Genomic DNA, 15466 nt, shown 5'->3' with positions numbered 1-15466 from the left:
ACTAGTCTGTCTTTACGAATTAGTTTTGTAATACAGATCTACAATCCGACTGACTTATTAAAAAATATTACATTTTATGTTATAAGTATTATTATTTTTTATTTTAACTATGAATCTGGATGATTCGTTCAGTATAAATAAATTCGTGAAACCGTTTCACACGATACTCACACTATTTATATTTAAAACAAAACAAATACAAAATGGTAACTCGACGATAAATAAAATTTTAATTAGTAAAAACAATAATTTGAGCGTTGAGTACTCTATCATCATCATCATAACACATTCATGTTATTTGCGGGATTGACAATTTGAATATTAATTCTCTAAATTAAACGATTTTCTCACATGTCATCTCTTAAACCAGTTTAACAACTCCTTGTATCTTAACGATAAATCAATGTTTGAATTCGACTAGGAATTTTCAAGCCACCGCCTACTATTTTATGTTGATTTATTTTTTCAATCGGCATGAAAGAGTTTGAAAATATGTGAAGGCGTGGAACTTGAATGGGGAACTAGCTTGTATGTGCATGTATACGACTTTTATGTAATGCTTTGACAATAATTCTTTTATATTTTAATTAAATTCTATATTATATTGGCGTTTCATTTTTATTTATTTTTTTTGGACTGAGTCAATAAATTATGGATTTTTCTTAAGCATGATCGTAGACAATTAATGACAAAAAATTTAATTTTATTTCATTGATATTTTGTACAATATTTTATGTTGTCAATTTAATTTAAGAGTGATGCTACATGTACATCGATATTTGTACATCGATCTGTACAACACAAAAAATTCAATACAAAAATTCAATTTGTCAAAATCCCACTATATATTGAATACAAAATCTCGCGATATAACAATAAAATCTCGTGAAATAATGGTTGTAAATATCTCTGTAACGATCTATTGGTTGTACCTTTAGCATTATCAGAGTGATCGATCACATTCTCAAATATGTAGCTGATCCGGTCCATGGGCTGGAAAATACAAAGTCTCGATGCCACAACGACCCCACGCGCCTTGTGCTTTAAAAGCGGGCTAGAATTTTCAACGAAATTTGGCGGAAAAAAAAATAGAGTGGACTAAGCAAGGCGTCGAGGCTCGATGGCTCCGAGGAGAATAATTTTTCTTTAATATTTTTTGTGTGCAATATAAGTATTTTCAATAAAAAAATTATTTTAATATAATTTACGACTTATTAATTATGGATGTTTCAAAATATGTCATGAGATTTTTTTCAATCTGAAAGATTTTCGTGAATTTACAAATGTTCGAGGAATAGTTGCCATGTTGTTTAGTTACTTTCTACGTTTGAATCGATGGATTACGTATAACTTTCTTCTTCTTGGAAAAAACGCCAAATATGCCTTACGTTAGACATGTTATCGGATCTGATCGGATCGGACTGACTGGACTGGAGTAATAGAACCAACCCAATTTGATAGCATGCGGGATTAAACCGGTTCTCAATTTACCGGATTGAGTATATAATTCAATCAAAAACCGAGTTAAAATGATACAGGTTGCACCAGATTGTGTCTCCTAAAGGCAACTTCTGGATTCCATATATTCCTCCACAAAGTTCTCCCAGAAAGAGTGAATAATTCCCTCAAGCAAATTTCTTCTTTTCTCTTGTTAATTTTTAAACTTGTGATTTCTGCTCCAAAAAATTTGAAGGAGTGTAACTTTCAAGTTTTCAGAGATATAGGTTTTGTATCCTGGAGGTTAATTCCTTGAGACCATTTACACCATAGAAGTGGGAGGAATTAATACCTTAAGGAAAACACATTTGTGTGCCTAACCTATACAGTCCCATTTCCCATAATTTTATACAACAATCAGACCAAATTGGTTCCTGCTCCGAATCAAGTTTTTTAAAAATCAATTAAAATGTTGGATTTGGTTTGATCTTAAACCACATTAATCGGTTCCAAATTGAACTTGATTATGCTGGATCAACCTGATCCGTTAACTACGACTAGTCCCACATTATTAATTTCGAGAACACTAGGGCTGTGTTTGGATTGAAGTATGTTTGATGTACACAAGATTAAGTTTGCATTTGGATTGATAGATTTGAAGTCAGATATTTCAAATTCATAATAATAAATCGATAGAATTGTTTGAGAAAATTCACTTGGTAATGAATTTTAAATCCCAAATAGTTATTTTTTGAGTCATGGTTGTGAATTTCAAATTAATCAAAGTATGAAGTCATTTCAAAATTCCCCCAAATACTCCTCAAATCCAAATGTTTCAGTTCAAACACAATATTTTCAAATATATTATATATCGAGACGAACAATTTCAAATAAATGAGATGTATTTCAAATACATCTAAAATATATCTCATTTGAAATTCACTCCTAAAGTACTTTTTCAAATCAACCCTAATCAAATCTATTCAAAGGCAGTTTTAACTTTTCGATAAATTGGACTTTCATAAAAAAAATATAACATAAACTAAAAAAGAGGAAAAGAATAATATGTATATATATTGGAAAATGCAATCTTGACGTAAAATTAAATTCTCGTATCCATTGACATCAAATATTCCATTCTTATTATATTTAATTTTCGTATCTATAAAAGTGGGTGACGATGGCGCGCATCAAGTAGTGCCATGAAAAATATATTCTACCTTCTTTACTTGTTACTAAATCACGAGTTATGCGTATTCTTATATTACCATTTATTCATATAATTTTTCAAGTTCAATGTTATTCGATCAGTCTCCCGAATATATATAGCACGATGACAATTTTGTTGCCGATGCATCATGATATGTGAAATTGACATACAAAGACAAATAATTACATGACTATTTTCAAATAGTTACAATAATTCCCATAACCGACATGATTACTAATACATTCATTCATCGTTTGGTGTGAATGATAAAACATAGATTGATTATTCATTTTTACTTTCTACGACGCTTAGTTCAAGTTCTCAAAAAGATTAGTATCGTCCAACATTATCTTATCAAAATATATTGATTCATCATCCTTATATTACGCACTATTTATCATGTCTCTCGACCGAGTGACGCCCAATATTATATTATGAGTCAAGGGTCATGTAAAAGCCTACATGCCTATTCGTCTTTATTATTGCACTCAAATATGCCATTTGTTTGTTTATCAAATTATTTGAGGAATCAAATATATCATTTATAGAAAAAAAGTTACGTCAACTCCTACTTTAGGTTTTCTAATTGTAGTGCATGCGAACCCCCTTTAGCATAATTCCTAATTTCACCAAATTTGGATACCAAAAATTCACTTGCATTCGATGGTTGTGAAGTGCTGATACTCAGCTCATCACTGAAACAGCCTTTGAATGGGTTAGGACAAATAACTTGGCCAAAACTGATAATTAAATAAAATAATCTGGAGTTGTATAGTGGAATTATAAAAATTATTTTAGCTAAAAAAAGAGATAGATCTGATTCTTATAATATGATTATTTTCTGTAAAGAAACATAAGCTAATTCAACACAAAAGATTTTGTGAGACTGTCTCACGAGTCAATTTTGTAATATAGATATCTTATTTGAGTCACTCATTAAAAAATATTACTTTTTATGCTAAAAATACTACTTATTATTAAAAATATGACTCGTCTCATGAATAAATATCCGTGAGACCGTCTGACAAAAGATCTACTACCAATTCAATTACTTGGGTTAGGTTTGTTTTATTTAATTTACTAAAATGATACTAAGCATTTTACAAATTATATGCAAAACATGAATATCATCTGCCTGTGTTCCTTTTGAAACAATTTATTTTAAATCCAATATTTTAAGGCAAAAACTTGTGTGAGACGGTCTCACATGAGACCCACTCATATTTTAAATATATTTTAGAAATATAGTCTATCCATTATGAACTTAATTAACATGACAACGTCACTATTTATTCTCTACTACATCCTTTCAAAAGCTATCCATATATAATATGGATTCCTCAATTAATAGCACAAACATAACCACTTTTCCTGCTGTATATTGACGAGGATTTCACTGCAAATTTTGTGCAATAAACATTTGACTACTTCTAAATGGCATCAAACTCCTCTTCTTCACGTACTAACTCCGGTTCTTCATGGACACCCGTACAAAACAAAGAATTTGAGAAGGCTCTAGCTGTCTACGACAAGGATACCCCCGATCGTTGGCAAAATATTGCTCGCGTCGTTGGCAAAACCATCGACGAAGTGAAAAAGCACTACGAAATCCTTGTGGAGGACCTCATGCATATTGAGTCCGGCAACGTCCCATTTCCGGATTACAGATCGAACAAGACTAATCGATAAACGAGGTATCTCATGATCACTTTTAAAAACAAATCAATTGTCTTTGATCATACTCGTATGTTGTCGTATCATTTAATAGTTGATAACTGATCCAAATGTTACATCATAAATTAAACTATTTAGGCACTGTTTTGTGAAAAAAAAAAAAAAAAGAGACATTTGTTGATCATAACTTTTTTTATATGATGATTGACCCGTAGTTGCTATCTTTCGGTTTGAAATGAGTAAAACCCCCTGACTAACTCAGTAATCTGCAAACAATATTAGTCAGTTAAAACGTACTAGGCAAACCAGTGCGATTAGGAGAAATCAAATTCATAATCATTGGTCAAATTAACACTCGTCTATTCCACTAACTGATCAGACATTCATAACAGACGATATTCCCTCAATTCATACTAAACACTCTGAACGTAATTACTTCTTATATATGTATAATCCAAATCAATATTGTTGTTTAATTTTGCTGAAAACACTACTTGATTGAATCAATGATATAACTAAATGATAATAATTCCTTTCTTGCAGGTTTGAGGCCATGTTTACAAAACTCTGTCGTGATCTTATCCAAGAACATAATATATATATATAGTTTCCCCTTATGAAAGTTGACTGTCCTACGTGACATTTCCAAGTGGAAATTAGGTTTCACCAAGTGTGCTTCGCTATCATATAACATCACGGATTACGTTATGAACTATATTTTGGCCAATTAATCAATCGCAGATTTGACCAAATCGGGTTGCTTAAAATTAGTTCTAATGATATATATTAATATTACTAGCAACCTAATTCGCGTGCATAAAATTTTGATATAATTAATGCTTTTTTAAATCTTAGAATTAATTTAAATAATTTCTTATAATAAATGAAAAAGGGGTAATTTTGTCAATCTATTTAAATCAATAAGATAATTATTTTAAGAGATTGATGCAGTATTATATGAAATAATAATATAAATTATNTATTAACTTTATAATAATTAACTCATCGGGTCCAAGAATAGGTAGTTTATATGTTTGGCAAATTTAAAGAATTGAGGCCCATAACAAAGAGATTTAGAAAACTATAATTTTATTAATGAGATCAATAATTTTATTAATTTAGATACATACATATTAATCAATTGATAAATTAATAATTTATTATCTTAAACAACACCTTTCCGATTTAGCGAACATAAAAAATCATTTTGTCTCACTAATGTTTGTACGATGATCCTTGAATCAATATAAAAAATAAAATTTATTGGACATATATATTTATAAAAATAAATAAGTGATATTCATTATTCTTAATAATTAAATAATATTCGATATATTGACTAATTAATCAAATAAAATTAAGAATTAATCAATCCCAATGATCGAATTAGCTATTCGGCAAATGGGATACCGAGCCTCTCCATGCATGACATGATTATTTCACGTGGTAATTTAAAGCCCAGTATATATAAAAAGATTGATTAATTTTTTAAAAGATTATTATTAATCAGTCAGAATAAAGCTAATTGTCCGATTAATATGTCAAAAAATCAGATACAAAGTGAGGTGATTAAGGAACAATAATTACAAAAGGTTAATTGAATAGTGGTTAGTTATAAGTTTATATGAATTAGATTAAAAATACAAGTTTACTTTAGTATGATCACTCTACATCAACATCTTCGATAAAAAAATAAGTAAAATGGTCAAAAATTGAAAGATGCAAGACTAAAATTGAAATTTGATAACACGAGAGATCGAAATCGCAAGAAAACAAACACATATATATAGTGACCAAAATTATAATTTTGCCTTTTACGAATCAACATTATATCAATAAAACTGATCCATGAATTAAACAGGAGACTGGAATAAAGAAACAAAATCTTATTTTCAACACTTTGCATAGTCAAGATACAAGTCATAATTAAATGAAAACTCAAAGGTTCATTTCGTGGCTTCCTTGGGATACAAGGAGGCAAGGAACTGGTTGAGACATCTATTATAGACACACGGTCTTTCGAGGTGAACCAGGTGACCAGCTTTCTTTATGCCCTGAAATGTAGCCTTGTCTCCTAGCTGCCTGTAAATGTATATATTTTACTTAATGCCGAATGGAGTACTCATACACACCACAAATCCAATCATAATACACAGAATTTGGCTTACTGTTGCATGTTCTGAGCAAGTTCCAGCTTGAAAATCTGATCATTCTCACCCCACAGAAGATGGATTCTCTGGAATATCATTAATTCGATTCTAATTAATTAATTGATCTCAGATTTGTTTTGTTGATATTTTTTTGGTGGGAGGATTGATGATAGAAGCAGTAAACTATGATTTGGATTTTCTGGTGATCCACATGATCTAATAGTTCTATTGTGCACAATAAAGAGGATCCAAACTCGTAAAATTAATACATGAAATGGATGTGATAATATACCTGGGGGAAATTTGGGATGTTGGCATCTTTGTTGCTGACCACGAGACCTTCAAGTAGTTCAGCCCTTTCCTTCCTGTTGGTGAACATAACCTGTTCATCACCAAATGATCAGTTCCTTCCATTTTGTAAACTGAAATCTAATTTTCGGGTTCAAGTTCATATTTTTAAATATATATGTGTGTGTGTGTGTGTGTGTGTGTGATATTGTCCAAAGAATAAAAAAAATTTAAAGAAATGGGATGAGAAATTGATGATGAAAGAGACCTCTAAAAAGTCCTTATGAAGCTTGTCTGGGAACCACAGTTTCTTGTGTGCTGCAACTTTGAGCAACGCCTTACAACCTTTGACAGAATCCGGCAACAGAAGCTCCGAAGATGATGAAAACCCGAGACCCTTCAATGTTTCGTTGCTGATCGAATCCGTCATGGCTAGGATGGAGCCGGAGATCACAACCCCCTCCACCAGCTCCGGGTACAGCTCCGCCATCTTGAACGCCACCATGCCGCCGTAACTGAAACCCACCAACGTACACCTCTCGATCCCCAGCTTCCTCAGCCCCTTCACAAGACACTCCGCCTGGAAAGTCGGCGAGCGGTTGGGATTGTCGGTTATGGACCCGCCGAAGAAGAGAAGGTCCGGCACGTAGACGGAGTATTTCTTGGTGAGGGAGCCCACTTGGAATTGCCACGTGACGATCCCCTCGGCAGCGAAGCCGTGGACGAGCACCACGACGGGTTTAGTTGGTTTGGTGGTGGTCACGTCGGCGGCCATTGTGGCGGTTTTCTTGGATTTCTTGTGTTTTTTGACGGTTTCGGAAGGGACCCAAATGTTCATTAAGGTTCCGGACTCGATTTCCACTGTGTGTGGGATAACGCCGGTCATCTTCATCAAACCAAGCAACAATGGCTTCTGGGCTGCTACAAAATTCACCATGCTTTTCCTTTTGTGTGAGCTCGCAGAGATGATGAAGAATGGAGGAGGAATTTAAACGAGGATGGATGACTNAATATTCATCAATTTTTAAATTTTACAAAAAATAATTTAAAACAATAGTATTTCGGTATTTTGTGTGTGTATTAACTTTATTTGTTGTAAAATTTATTTTCGAGGGATTGTCTAAAACAACAATTTCTTGCACGAAAAATTTACCTTAAAGAAATTATATGTTTGTTTAAGTAGGCAATTGTACGTGAAGTACTTTATGTAATTAACATGCAACGATGGTTAAATATAAGGTGGTTTGAATTTTGATCAACCATTTGGTCTACTGTCTGCCTTCCATAATGAACATTTTTTCAAAGTATATTTTTTTTTAGCAAAGTTTTAGCTGCATGTTACATTTTATTTTTGCAAGCAATTGACCTTTTGCACGTTATTGTTATTTACTATTATTGGGTTTCTTTCAAGACAATACATTAATTGATTGAAATGTTTGGTTTACTTTGTGAACGAAGTTAGATGACCTACTACTACTTGTACTCAATTGACTTTTCCGATTCTTGTTTTAATTCTTGCAGAAATGAACTCAATAATCAAATCCCACTTATTTTTCTTCACCATTAAATAAATATTAAACAAATTTTCTTTAAAATATTCACCTAACTTCTTTTTAGGATTTGTTAGAATTCTATACAAAATTTAGCTCTCTGGTACACATGACATTTGGATGATGTGGATTCTATATGTAAAAATAAATTAATATTAATATGGATAGTTGAATACATATTTGGGGCATATCATTATATTAGTCACGTGGATTCTTTTGACTGCCCAATCACCCACTACATCACTCGAGTTCCACAGCCGATCCCTGTATGTATATCAGCATATGTGTATCTATCTCTCAAGAATCAAGATCATCTCTATATATACACACAATTCTGGTCTCCTTATATGAAATATTCCTTTCTTTCATTAGATTGCACACTGCAAAGTGTAATCGATGTTCTTTTTCACTGTAACCAGTTTTACGTAATTTTACTGATAGTTTTGTTCTGCTTATGCAACATTGCTGCAAGATAAGATATTCTCAATCAATCTGAACGTGGAATGCTGCAGATTGAGACTGATATTTTGCCATTTCATTAGCTTCAATAAAGCTAAAGACAAATATATATATATACTCTATATCTCTGATCTGTCGTGCAATAAAACCAGCTCTCTGTCCTATGTTGTTGTTCAAGCATTGTATTATTATCACTACCATAGATCACTTTCGATTCACTATTTGCTCGTACGTACTTGTTTGTTGAAAAAAAATTACAGATACCCCCCAATTCCATTGTTTCTCTAAATACACCCGGCTTCAATTTTTGTCCTGATGTTATTCTTGGCATCTTCTGGAACTTGTTGTTCTTCCTGCTTATTTTTTGGGATAGAAGAAGAAAACCCTTGTGTTTTAAGTTCAAGAAAGTTGGAATTTGTGTAGAAAACATTCAAGAATGATGCGCAGGTGCGGTAGCTCGAACACGGTGAGGGGTTGTACGTGTGGCATGTACCATTCTACTCGAGGGAATTCATTTTCACTGCTCTTCTCCAAGAATAACGATGGACATCTTGAATTTGATGAAGGGGAAATGTATTCTTTTGCGGCTAATTCTCCGCCCTCTTCAGTTGATCGCACTCTTTCTTTGGGCACGCCTTCCACTCGTCGCAGTAATGAGAAGAAGCTGTCTTCTTGCTGCATGCCTGGCTTTGGATGGAACAATTTTCCTTCCAAACATATGGCTCCGCCGCCGTCCACCGTCAAGACTCACCGTGGCACGGATCCCCTCCTGGCCCGCCGATGTGCTAATTGCGACACCACTTCTACTCCTCTCTGGAGGAACGGTCCCAGAGGCCCTAAGGTCAAAAACAGCTAATTACTCGTGATTTTTATTGAAATCGTTATTGTTGTCCTAGCTAGCTAGTGATTGATTACTCTAGTTTAATAGAGGGATTAATACAATTCATGAATTCTTGCAGTCACTGTGCAATAATGCATGCGGGATACGTTTCAAGAAAGAAGAGAGAAGAGCCACGGCAGCCCACTCCATGACAACCGGCGGCGGAGGCTGCGCCGACCCTCAAAACGTGACGAATGATTCATGGCCCCATAAAACGATCTATTATCCTCCCCCCTACACAAACGAGTTCCGATTCGCCGAAGTAGACGATTATCGCAACTCGATTTCATGGCGGTTCAACGTCACAGACAGTCCAAGTCTTGTTCACAACTTTACGTCATGAGTCCATTTCCATGGATTTTAATTTAAAAAAACTATTGCTGAATATTGATATTCCAATTAATTTCCGCCGATTGATGGCGACCGTTGGTTAAGAAATCTAATGTTTTAGCTGTTTCTCTTTTGGTTTCATGCACCGATTGGACGTTCTTACATAGGATGGAGTGAAAATGAGTTAATTCTAAGTTTGGTAGACGAGATTGCTTTCCTTTTCTTACAACTTTCACTTTTGTTTTATGTTATTGGCACCTTTTTCTGTTTGTCTGAAACATCATTATGTATTCAGACGTTCTCTTAATTGTTCTTGTTTTATTATACGGGAAATTGGACTTAACTCCCCAGCCGTCGTTTTTTTTTGTGTTCAGTCCCTGGGTACTTTTTTAGTACCACATTTTCACATGAAGTGTACCACAATTTGTATGACATAGTACCACAATTTTGTGGGTAGGTAGTGAACCCAAATAAATGTTTTGGTTGAGGATTTTTCACCAACTTCCCCTTTATTATAACTAAAGAAAATATGAATTTCAAAAGTTTTTTTTTAAGGTTGTTTATATTAAACTATTATTTATTTTCTCCTGAATGATTATTTTTATTTATATTCTAAAGTTCTAGGCTTTGTCGTCATTGGTTGGACCGTTGGAGATGGCTAGCTTGCAATTACAACCAGCTTGTACAATTTCAATTTATCTGAAAAACTAAAATTAAAAAAAAATTTATGAAAATAATTCCCATGATATATACAAAAGATGCAATACAAATTTCCAATCTTAAAAATCCAAAACAAACCATATCTTCAGAGCTTAATGTCCCTCATGGGAATATGAGTCGAGTATTTTTGGATATTTCTGTTACAAGAAAGATTTATTTAATCAGTGAATCATAACTCGACTTGTTGGGCCATTGCCTCTTTCCCAATCTTGATATTGGCCCTTTATTTGGGCGGGCTGATTTTGTGACCCATGATATCTTGTCCTGAAACAAATCAGAATTATCAGTCCAACACTTTGCTCCAACATTAAAACCATCAATTACTAGAAAGTGTGCGTCTTCGTACTTTTTTTTCTTGTGGGATTACTGCACTGTTTTGTTTTTTTCCTTACATTTGGAGCTAGTCACCGAGGAAAATGTGATCGAGGGTAGGTGGTTTGTGCTTGAAATTGTATGTACTTCTCGACGGACGTGGTATCGACTTTGAGAATACATGGGATGTTGGTTGGCAGAAAACTATAAGGTCCTATCGAAGGAACTATTTCGAGCAAACTGACAGGTGGTTGATAAGAAGAGGTATGTTGGTAGATATACTTTTCTCTCGCCGTTTATTCGTTCGTGTTGGTTTTTCATTTTTCTCTCTCTAAATTTAATGTTTCTTAGGTTGGATATTCATGTTTGACACACACTTTTGTCTGAAAAATGTTACAGTATGCAATATAAATCTTCCAAGAGTATTCTACAAGACTACAACAGCAGCATACCATTTCATTACGATAATTTTGAATCACTGTTATTTGAACTGAGCCACCAATTTTTCACTACCCTTTGCTTACAAATGAATAAACTTTAACACCAACTCTAGCACCATTACAGGGGCTATCAGTGTACAGAACCTTAACGTCAAAGAACTTGGCAGCCTTCTTAAAGAAGGCTGATTCCTTCTTCCACCTCTTCAAATGGGCCATCAAGAAAACCATTTCTTTCTCACTTCCCAGAAGATAAAACTTAAGGGTCTGGATCAGAGGCTCGTAGAGATGATCATGGTACACCACATCAGACGCCAGTATTACGTCATATTCTCTGCCAATGGCTTCCATTTCTCCAATGTTACCCCATGATAGCGGCACCGATTTGACATCACCGCCGCAGAATTCCAAGATTCCGGCGTTGGCATCAATATTATATCTCATATTAGGGAGTACATGAGGTAGATCCGTGACAGTTACACTAGCTCGAAGCAGAGCAGCCGCTGCGATTCCCACCACTCCAGTGCCGGAGCCCAGCTCAAGAATACGTAGGCGGTGGGGTTGGTGGGCGTCGAGCAAGGAGGAGAGAGCGGAGGTGGTTGAGTGACCCGCACGGCAGCGGTCGAGGAGGGTGACGAGGGTTGCGGCGGCGGGCCAGAGTTGGAAGGAGAGACCCTGTGAGGGGAGTTGTCTGATGAGTATGGTGGAGTTGACGGAATTGAGACGGAGGATTTGCTGAGATTGTTGATCCAAATGAGTTTCTTGGTGATTTTGTTCTTCGTCTGAGTCGAATGGGAATGGTTGAGACATAGCAAATATCGGCGGATCAGGGTTAGGGTTTCGGCATGATGCGTCTCTTCAATTAATACCTTCCAACATATATTTTATAGGAATTTAAAAATTTTATGATGTTACATGTAGAACAAATTGTTTTTCATTATAATCATAATAATAATAATTTGGGGGTTCAACTTAAGGTAAGAAATTGACTATTTTCAATGAAAAAAATACTTACTTTCTTTATGATTTATTTACATTATTATTATTAATTTGTTTTCTTAGAATAAGACGATGATATTTATTCGTGATACAGATCAATTTTTTTTTATATTTACATAAAAAAAATAATATTTTTGACATAAAAAATAAATTTTTCATGAGTATCTCAAATACAATATTCATCTAAAAAATTGTGACGATAGAGTTTTTGGAGGAGTGTTGTAATTTTTAAATCAATTTTAACTGATATGGTCTACTGGTGAGGACGTTGGACTCTCAATCCAGCAACCCGTGCCGTTGCTGCGTTTTTGTATTTGGATGGAATCAGAATAAATCGGAGCCATTGATTCTTAGCGGCTACTCCCTTTATCATTCTTATCTTTTTGGAGTTGAAAGAGGGGACAACAGTGAATAGAATGGCTCCGAAGAACCAGACGTTTGAGGTGTTTATTTATTATGCTGTGTATGTTTTGAAGAAATACTCTATTAGTTATGCGATGGATGTACACGTATAATCGTTGTATTTGTTGTCCAAGATTAGATAATATTGGGTTCATCTTCACTCGCACGTCGACAAATTCTTGCTGACATGGGCTACCACTTTCAAATCATGGTATCTTTTATTGCTTTCTTTTGGAGTGCACTCTTCTCATTTTTCCAAAATATTTGTTGAATTATTTAGCGATTTAGACTGCAGATATCGATGAAAAAAGTATCAGAAAGGAAAAGCCAGAAGATCTTGTGATGACCCTAGCTGAGGCAAAGGTACCATATTTTAACTGCCATGCGGGGTTGCAACCTCTAGTTGAACTATGCTTGAGAAAGGAATATTTAAGGATTTTTTCATGGGGATTAAAACGACCATGCTCAGACTTCTCCTGGAAACATTTAGTGCTTCTTGTTATTATTTTTTTTAATGTAGTTGTGGCGAAGGAAAATCAAATTTGTTACATCTCATTCTCCTTGAGGTGAGAGGTCGTGCTAAATTACTCTAGGCGTGCAGTTTCTTGTTATTTCACCTGCACTTGGATGGTAATTCAATTGTTTTTACCCTGAAGGCTGATGCGATTATGTTGAAGCTTCAGAATCCAGACAAATTTGCGGTCATGTCATCTCCCACACTGCTAATCACGGCAGATACAGTATGCTTTCATATGCTCTTCGCAATAAGTTTTTTCTTGCCATTTACCTTGGGGCTTCTCCAATCATGAAAAGGCTATATAATCGCATTTCTTGATTTGCTTCAAAATTTACCATCGTGAAACAGCTAAGTTCTTGTTTTTAAATAGACGTATCCATTAAATTTATAGTGGTTGATCCAATCTCTAGGTGAGGGATTAATTTTTGAAGTTTAAAGTTTTGATTGCATCTAACTGGTGTCAAGGTTGTGGTGCATGAAGGGATTGTCAGAGAAAAGCCATCAAGTAGTGATGAAGCAAGACAGTTTATCAGAGGTTGGTTTATTGATTTCTCAACAGCAGCCCCTAATTACATAGAAGTATCAAATTCTTGTTCTCGATTTGTTTTGCAGACTATTCTGGCGGTTCCACTAGAGTGGTTGGATCGGTAGTTGTCACCAACCTGGGTACTGGTTGTAGAAAAGGAGGATGGGAGAGTGCGGAGGTAGCGTAATTTATTTTCTTGAAAAAGAGAAGATCTTGATTTCTTGGCTTCATGGGCTTGGTACAGTATTTTCATTACTTTCACTTTGATATGCAGGTTTATTTCCTTGACATACCAGATGAAGTCATTGATAGTCTGGTGTGTTACTGAAAAGAACCAAGCACTGATCAGTACTTATTATTTCATATTGCATTTGCTCATTAGTAATATGGTCTCATTGTCTTAGATTGAAGAAGGAATGATATTGAATGTTGCCGGGGGTTTGATGCTCGAACACACACTGACTTTGCCTTTGATAGACACCGTGGTTAGCCTCTTGATCTGTCTCAATGTCATGTCATTTGAGCGTACCTCAAAACATTGCCATTTTAACGGCATCATCGTTGAAATGTTTTACAGATAGGAACCGCGGATTGTGTAATGGGACTTTCAAAATCTCTGACGGAGAAGCTTATTCAGGAAGCGCTATAGCTGCAATGGTTATGGTCTATGTGACTCTACACTGGGATTATAAATCTTACTAAAAAATTTATAGGAATTTTTACTGGATATTTTCCAGATTAAAAACGACTCTCTGTTCCTATGTAATCATTGTTATGTGCTGCATTTGTAAGCCTGATATCATTAATATCATGTTATTCAAATACTTGCTGCAAAGTACCCTCCTCCATATTGAGTGGATTCTTAGGACTCCTCGAATTAGGATTTAAGTTTCATAGTTGAGTTTCGAAGCTCTCTCATTTTATTTATTCATCTATTTTGATGTCATCACGTGGAAACTTTTGTGGCATGTCCATGTTAGAGGACTGGTGTACTATTTTTGTTCAGCTTGATTAAAAAAAACACCTTCCCAATGATTTATTTTTAAGTTATAATGTTGATGAATTATTAAATTATTTATATTCTTAAAGATGAAAAATGATTTTTTTTTAAAATAATGAATTTTAAAACCAAAAACCTAACAAAGCCAAAATGTTCTTAAAGATACGACCTTGATCGGTTTTTTCTGGTTAGAAGCAAGAGTGGAAATTTGTAAAATTTAAGAAAATGACCTCATCGAGGGTCAGTTAAAAAAGTAGGAGTGCGATAGAAAGTATTTAAAAAATAAGGACTCTGACTTTTTTTTTTAAGAAACAAGGAGTTGACTTTTGATTATTATATTAACTGCAATTAAACTCAATTAATTCTCTACATCTTCTCTCAATTAAAATTTACGAGTTTTTCCCCAAATCGAGATATTGAATAGACACAACAATGAACAAAGGGTCGACCATTGTTTGGTCGACCATGGTCGACCAAAGCTTGGTCAAGTCGACCAAAGCTTTGGTAGCTTTGGTCAAAGACAATTGTTGGTCGACCAAGCAATTGGTTGACCAGCAATTGTTGGTCGACCAAAG

The 15466-nt window shown here is 34.5% G+C and overlaps 5 protein-coding genes across 8 annotated transcripts; 3 read left to right on the top strand and 2 right to left on the bottom strand.

Annotated features, from left to right (window-relative positions):
* Positions 1 to 4055: 4055 nt before the first annotated feature.
* On the top strand, positions 4056 to 4947 carry LOC140979475 (protein RADIALIS-like 6). The gene is made up of 2 exons (XM_073444916.1): positions 4056 to 4341; positions 4865 to 4947. The coding sequence occupies exon 1, from the start codon at positions 4082 to 4084 to the stop codon at positions 4334 to 4336; it is 255 nt and encodes an 84-aa protein (XP_073301017.1). The 5' UTR covers positions 4056 to 4081; the 3' UTR covers positions 4337 to 4341; positions 4865 to 4947.
* Positions 4948 to 6192: 1245 nt separating this feature from the next.
* On the bottom strand, positions 6193 to 7765 carry LOC140975011 (uncharacterized). The gene is made up of 4 exons (XM_073438502.1): positions 7028 to 7765; positions 6764 to 6853; positions 6490 to 6557; positions 6193 to 6403 (listed from the first exon to the last, which is right to left on the bottom strand). Exons 1-4 carry the CDS (start codon positions 7694 to 7696, stop codon positions 6268 to 6270), a joined length of 963 nt encoding a protein of 320 aa, XP_073294603.1. The 5' UTR covers positions 7697 to 7765; the 3' UTR covers positions 6193 to 6267.
* Positions 7766 to 8668: 903 nt separating this feature from the next.
* On the top strand, positions 8669 to 10226 carry LOC140979391 (GATA transcription factor 19-like). Its single transcript, XM_073444801.1, has 2 exons — positions 8669 to 9609; positions 9728 to 10226. The coding sequence occupies exons 1-2, from the start codon at positions 9205 to 9207 to the stop codon at positions 9989 to 9991; spliced, it is 669 nt and encodes a 222-aa protein (XP_073300902.1). The 5' UTR covers positions 8669 to 9204; the 3' UTR covers positions 9992 to 10226.
* Positions 10227 to 11464: 1238 nt separating this feature from the next.
* Positions 11465 to 12409, bottom strand: LOC140979306 (uncharacterized). The gene has a single exon (XM_073444687.1). The coding sequence runs from the start codon at positions 12255 to 12257 to the stop codon at positions 11520 to 11522; it is 738 nt and encodes a 245-aa protein (XP_073300788.1). The 5' UTR covers positions 12258 to 12409; the 3' UTR covers positions 11465 to 11519.
* A 311-nt stretch (positions 12410 to 12720) lies between these two features.
* On the top strand, positions 12721 to 14713 carry LOC140974945 (uncharacterized). 4 transcript variants are annotated; one of them, XM_073438437.1, is made up of 9 exons: positions 12721 to 12889; positions 12988 to 13059; positions 13137 to 13211; positions 13505 to 13588; positions 13831 to 13900; positions 13978 to 14069; positions 14166 to 14207; positions 14296 to 14376; positions 14469 to 14713. In XM_073438437.1, exons 1-9 carry the CDS (start codon positions 12863 to 12865, stop codon positions 14538 to 14540), a joined length of 615 nt encoding a protein of 204 aa, XP_073294538.1. In that variant the 5' UTR covers positions 12721 to 12862; the 3' UTR covers positions 14541 to 14713. The 4 variants fall into 4 exon arrangements, with proteins under 4 accessions (XP_073294538.1, XP_073294550.1, XP_073294542.1 ...); XM_073438449.1 differs by having other exon boundaries at positions 12726 to 12889; positions 13144 to 13211; XM_073438441.1 differs by having other exon boundaries at positions 12726 to 12889; positions 12983 to 13059.
* The last annotated feature ends 753 nt before the right edge of the window (positions 14714 to 15466 follow it).

Source organism: Primulina huaijiensis, chromosome 1 (genome assembly GCF_012295235.1).
Source record: "Primulina huaijiensis isolate GDHJ02 chromosome 1, ASM1229523v2, whole genome shotgun sequence".
Taxonomy (NCBI): domain Eukaryota; kingdom Viridiplantae; phylum Streptophyta; class Magnoliopsida; order Lamiales; family Gesneriaceae; genus Primulina; species Primulina huaijiensis.
This window is presented reverse-complemented; position numbering and strand designations above follow the sequence as displayed.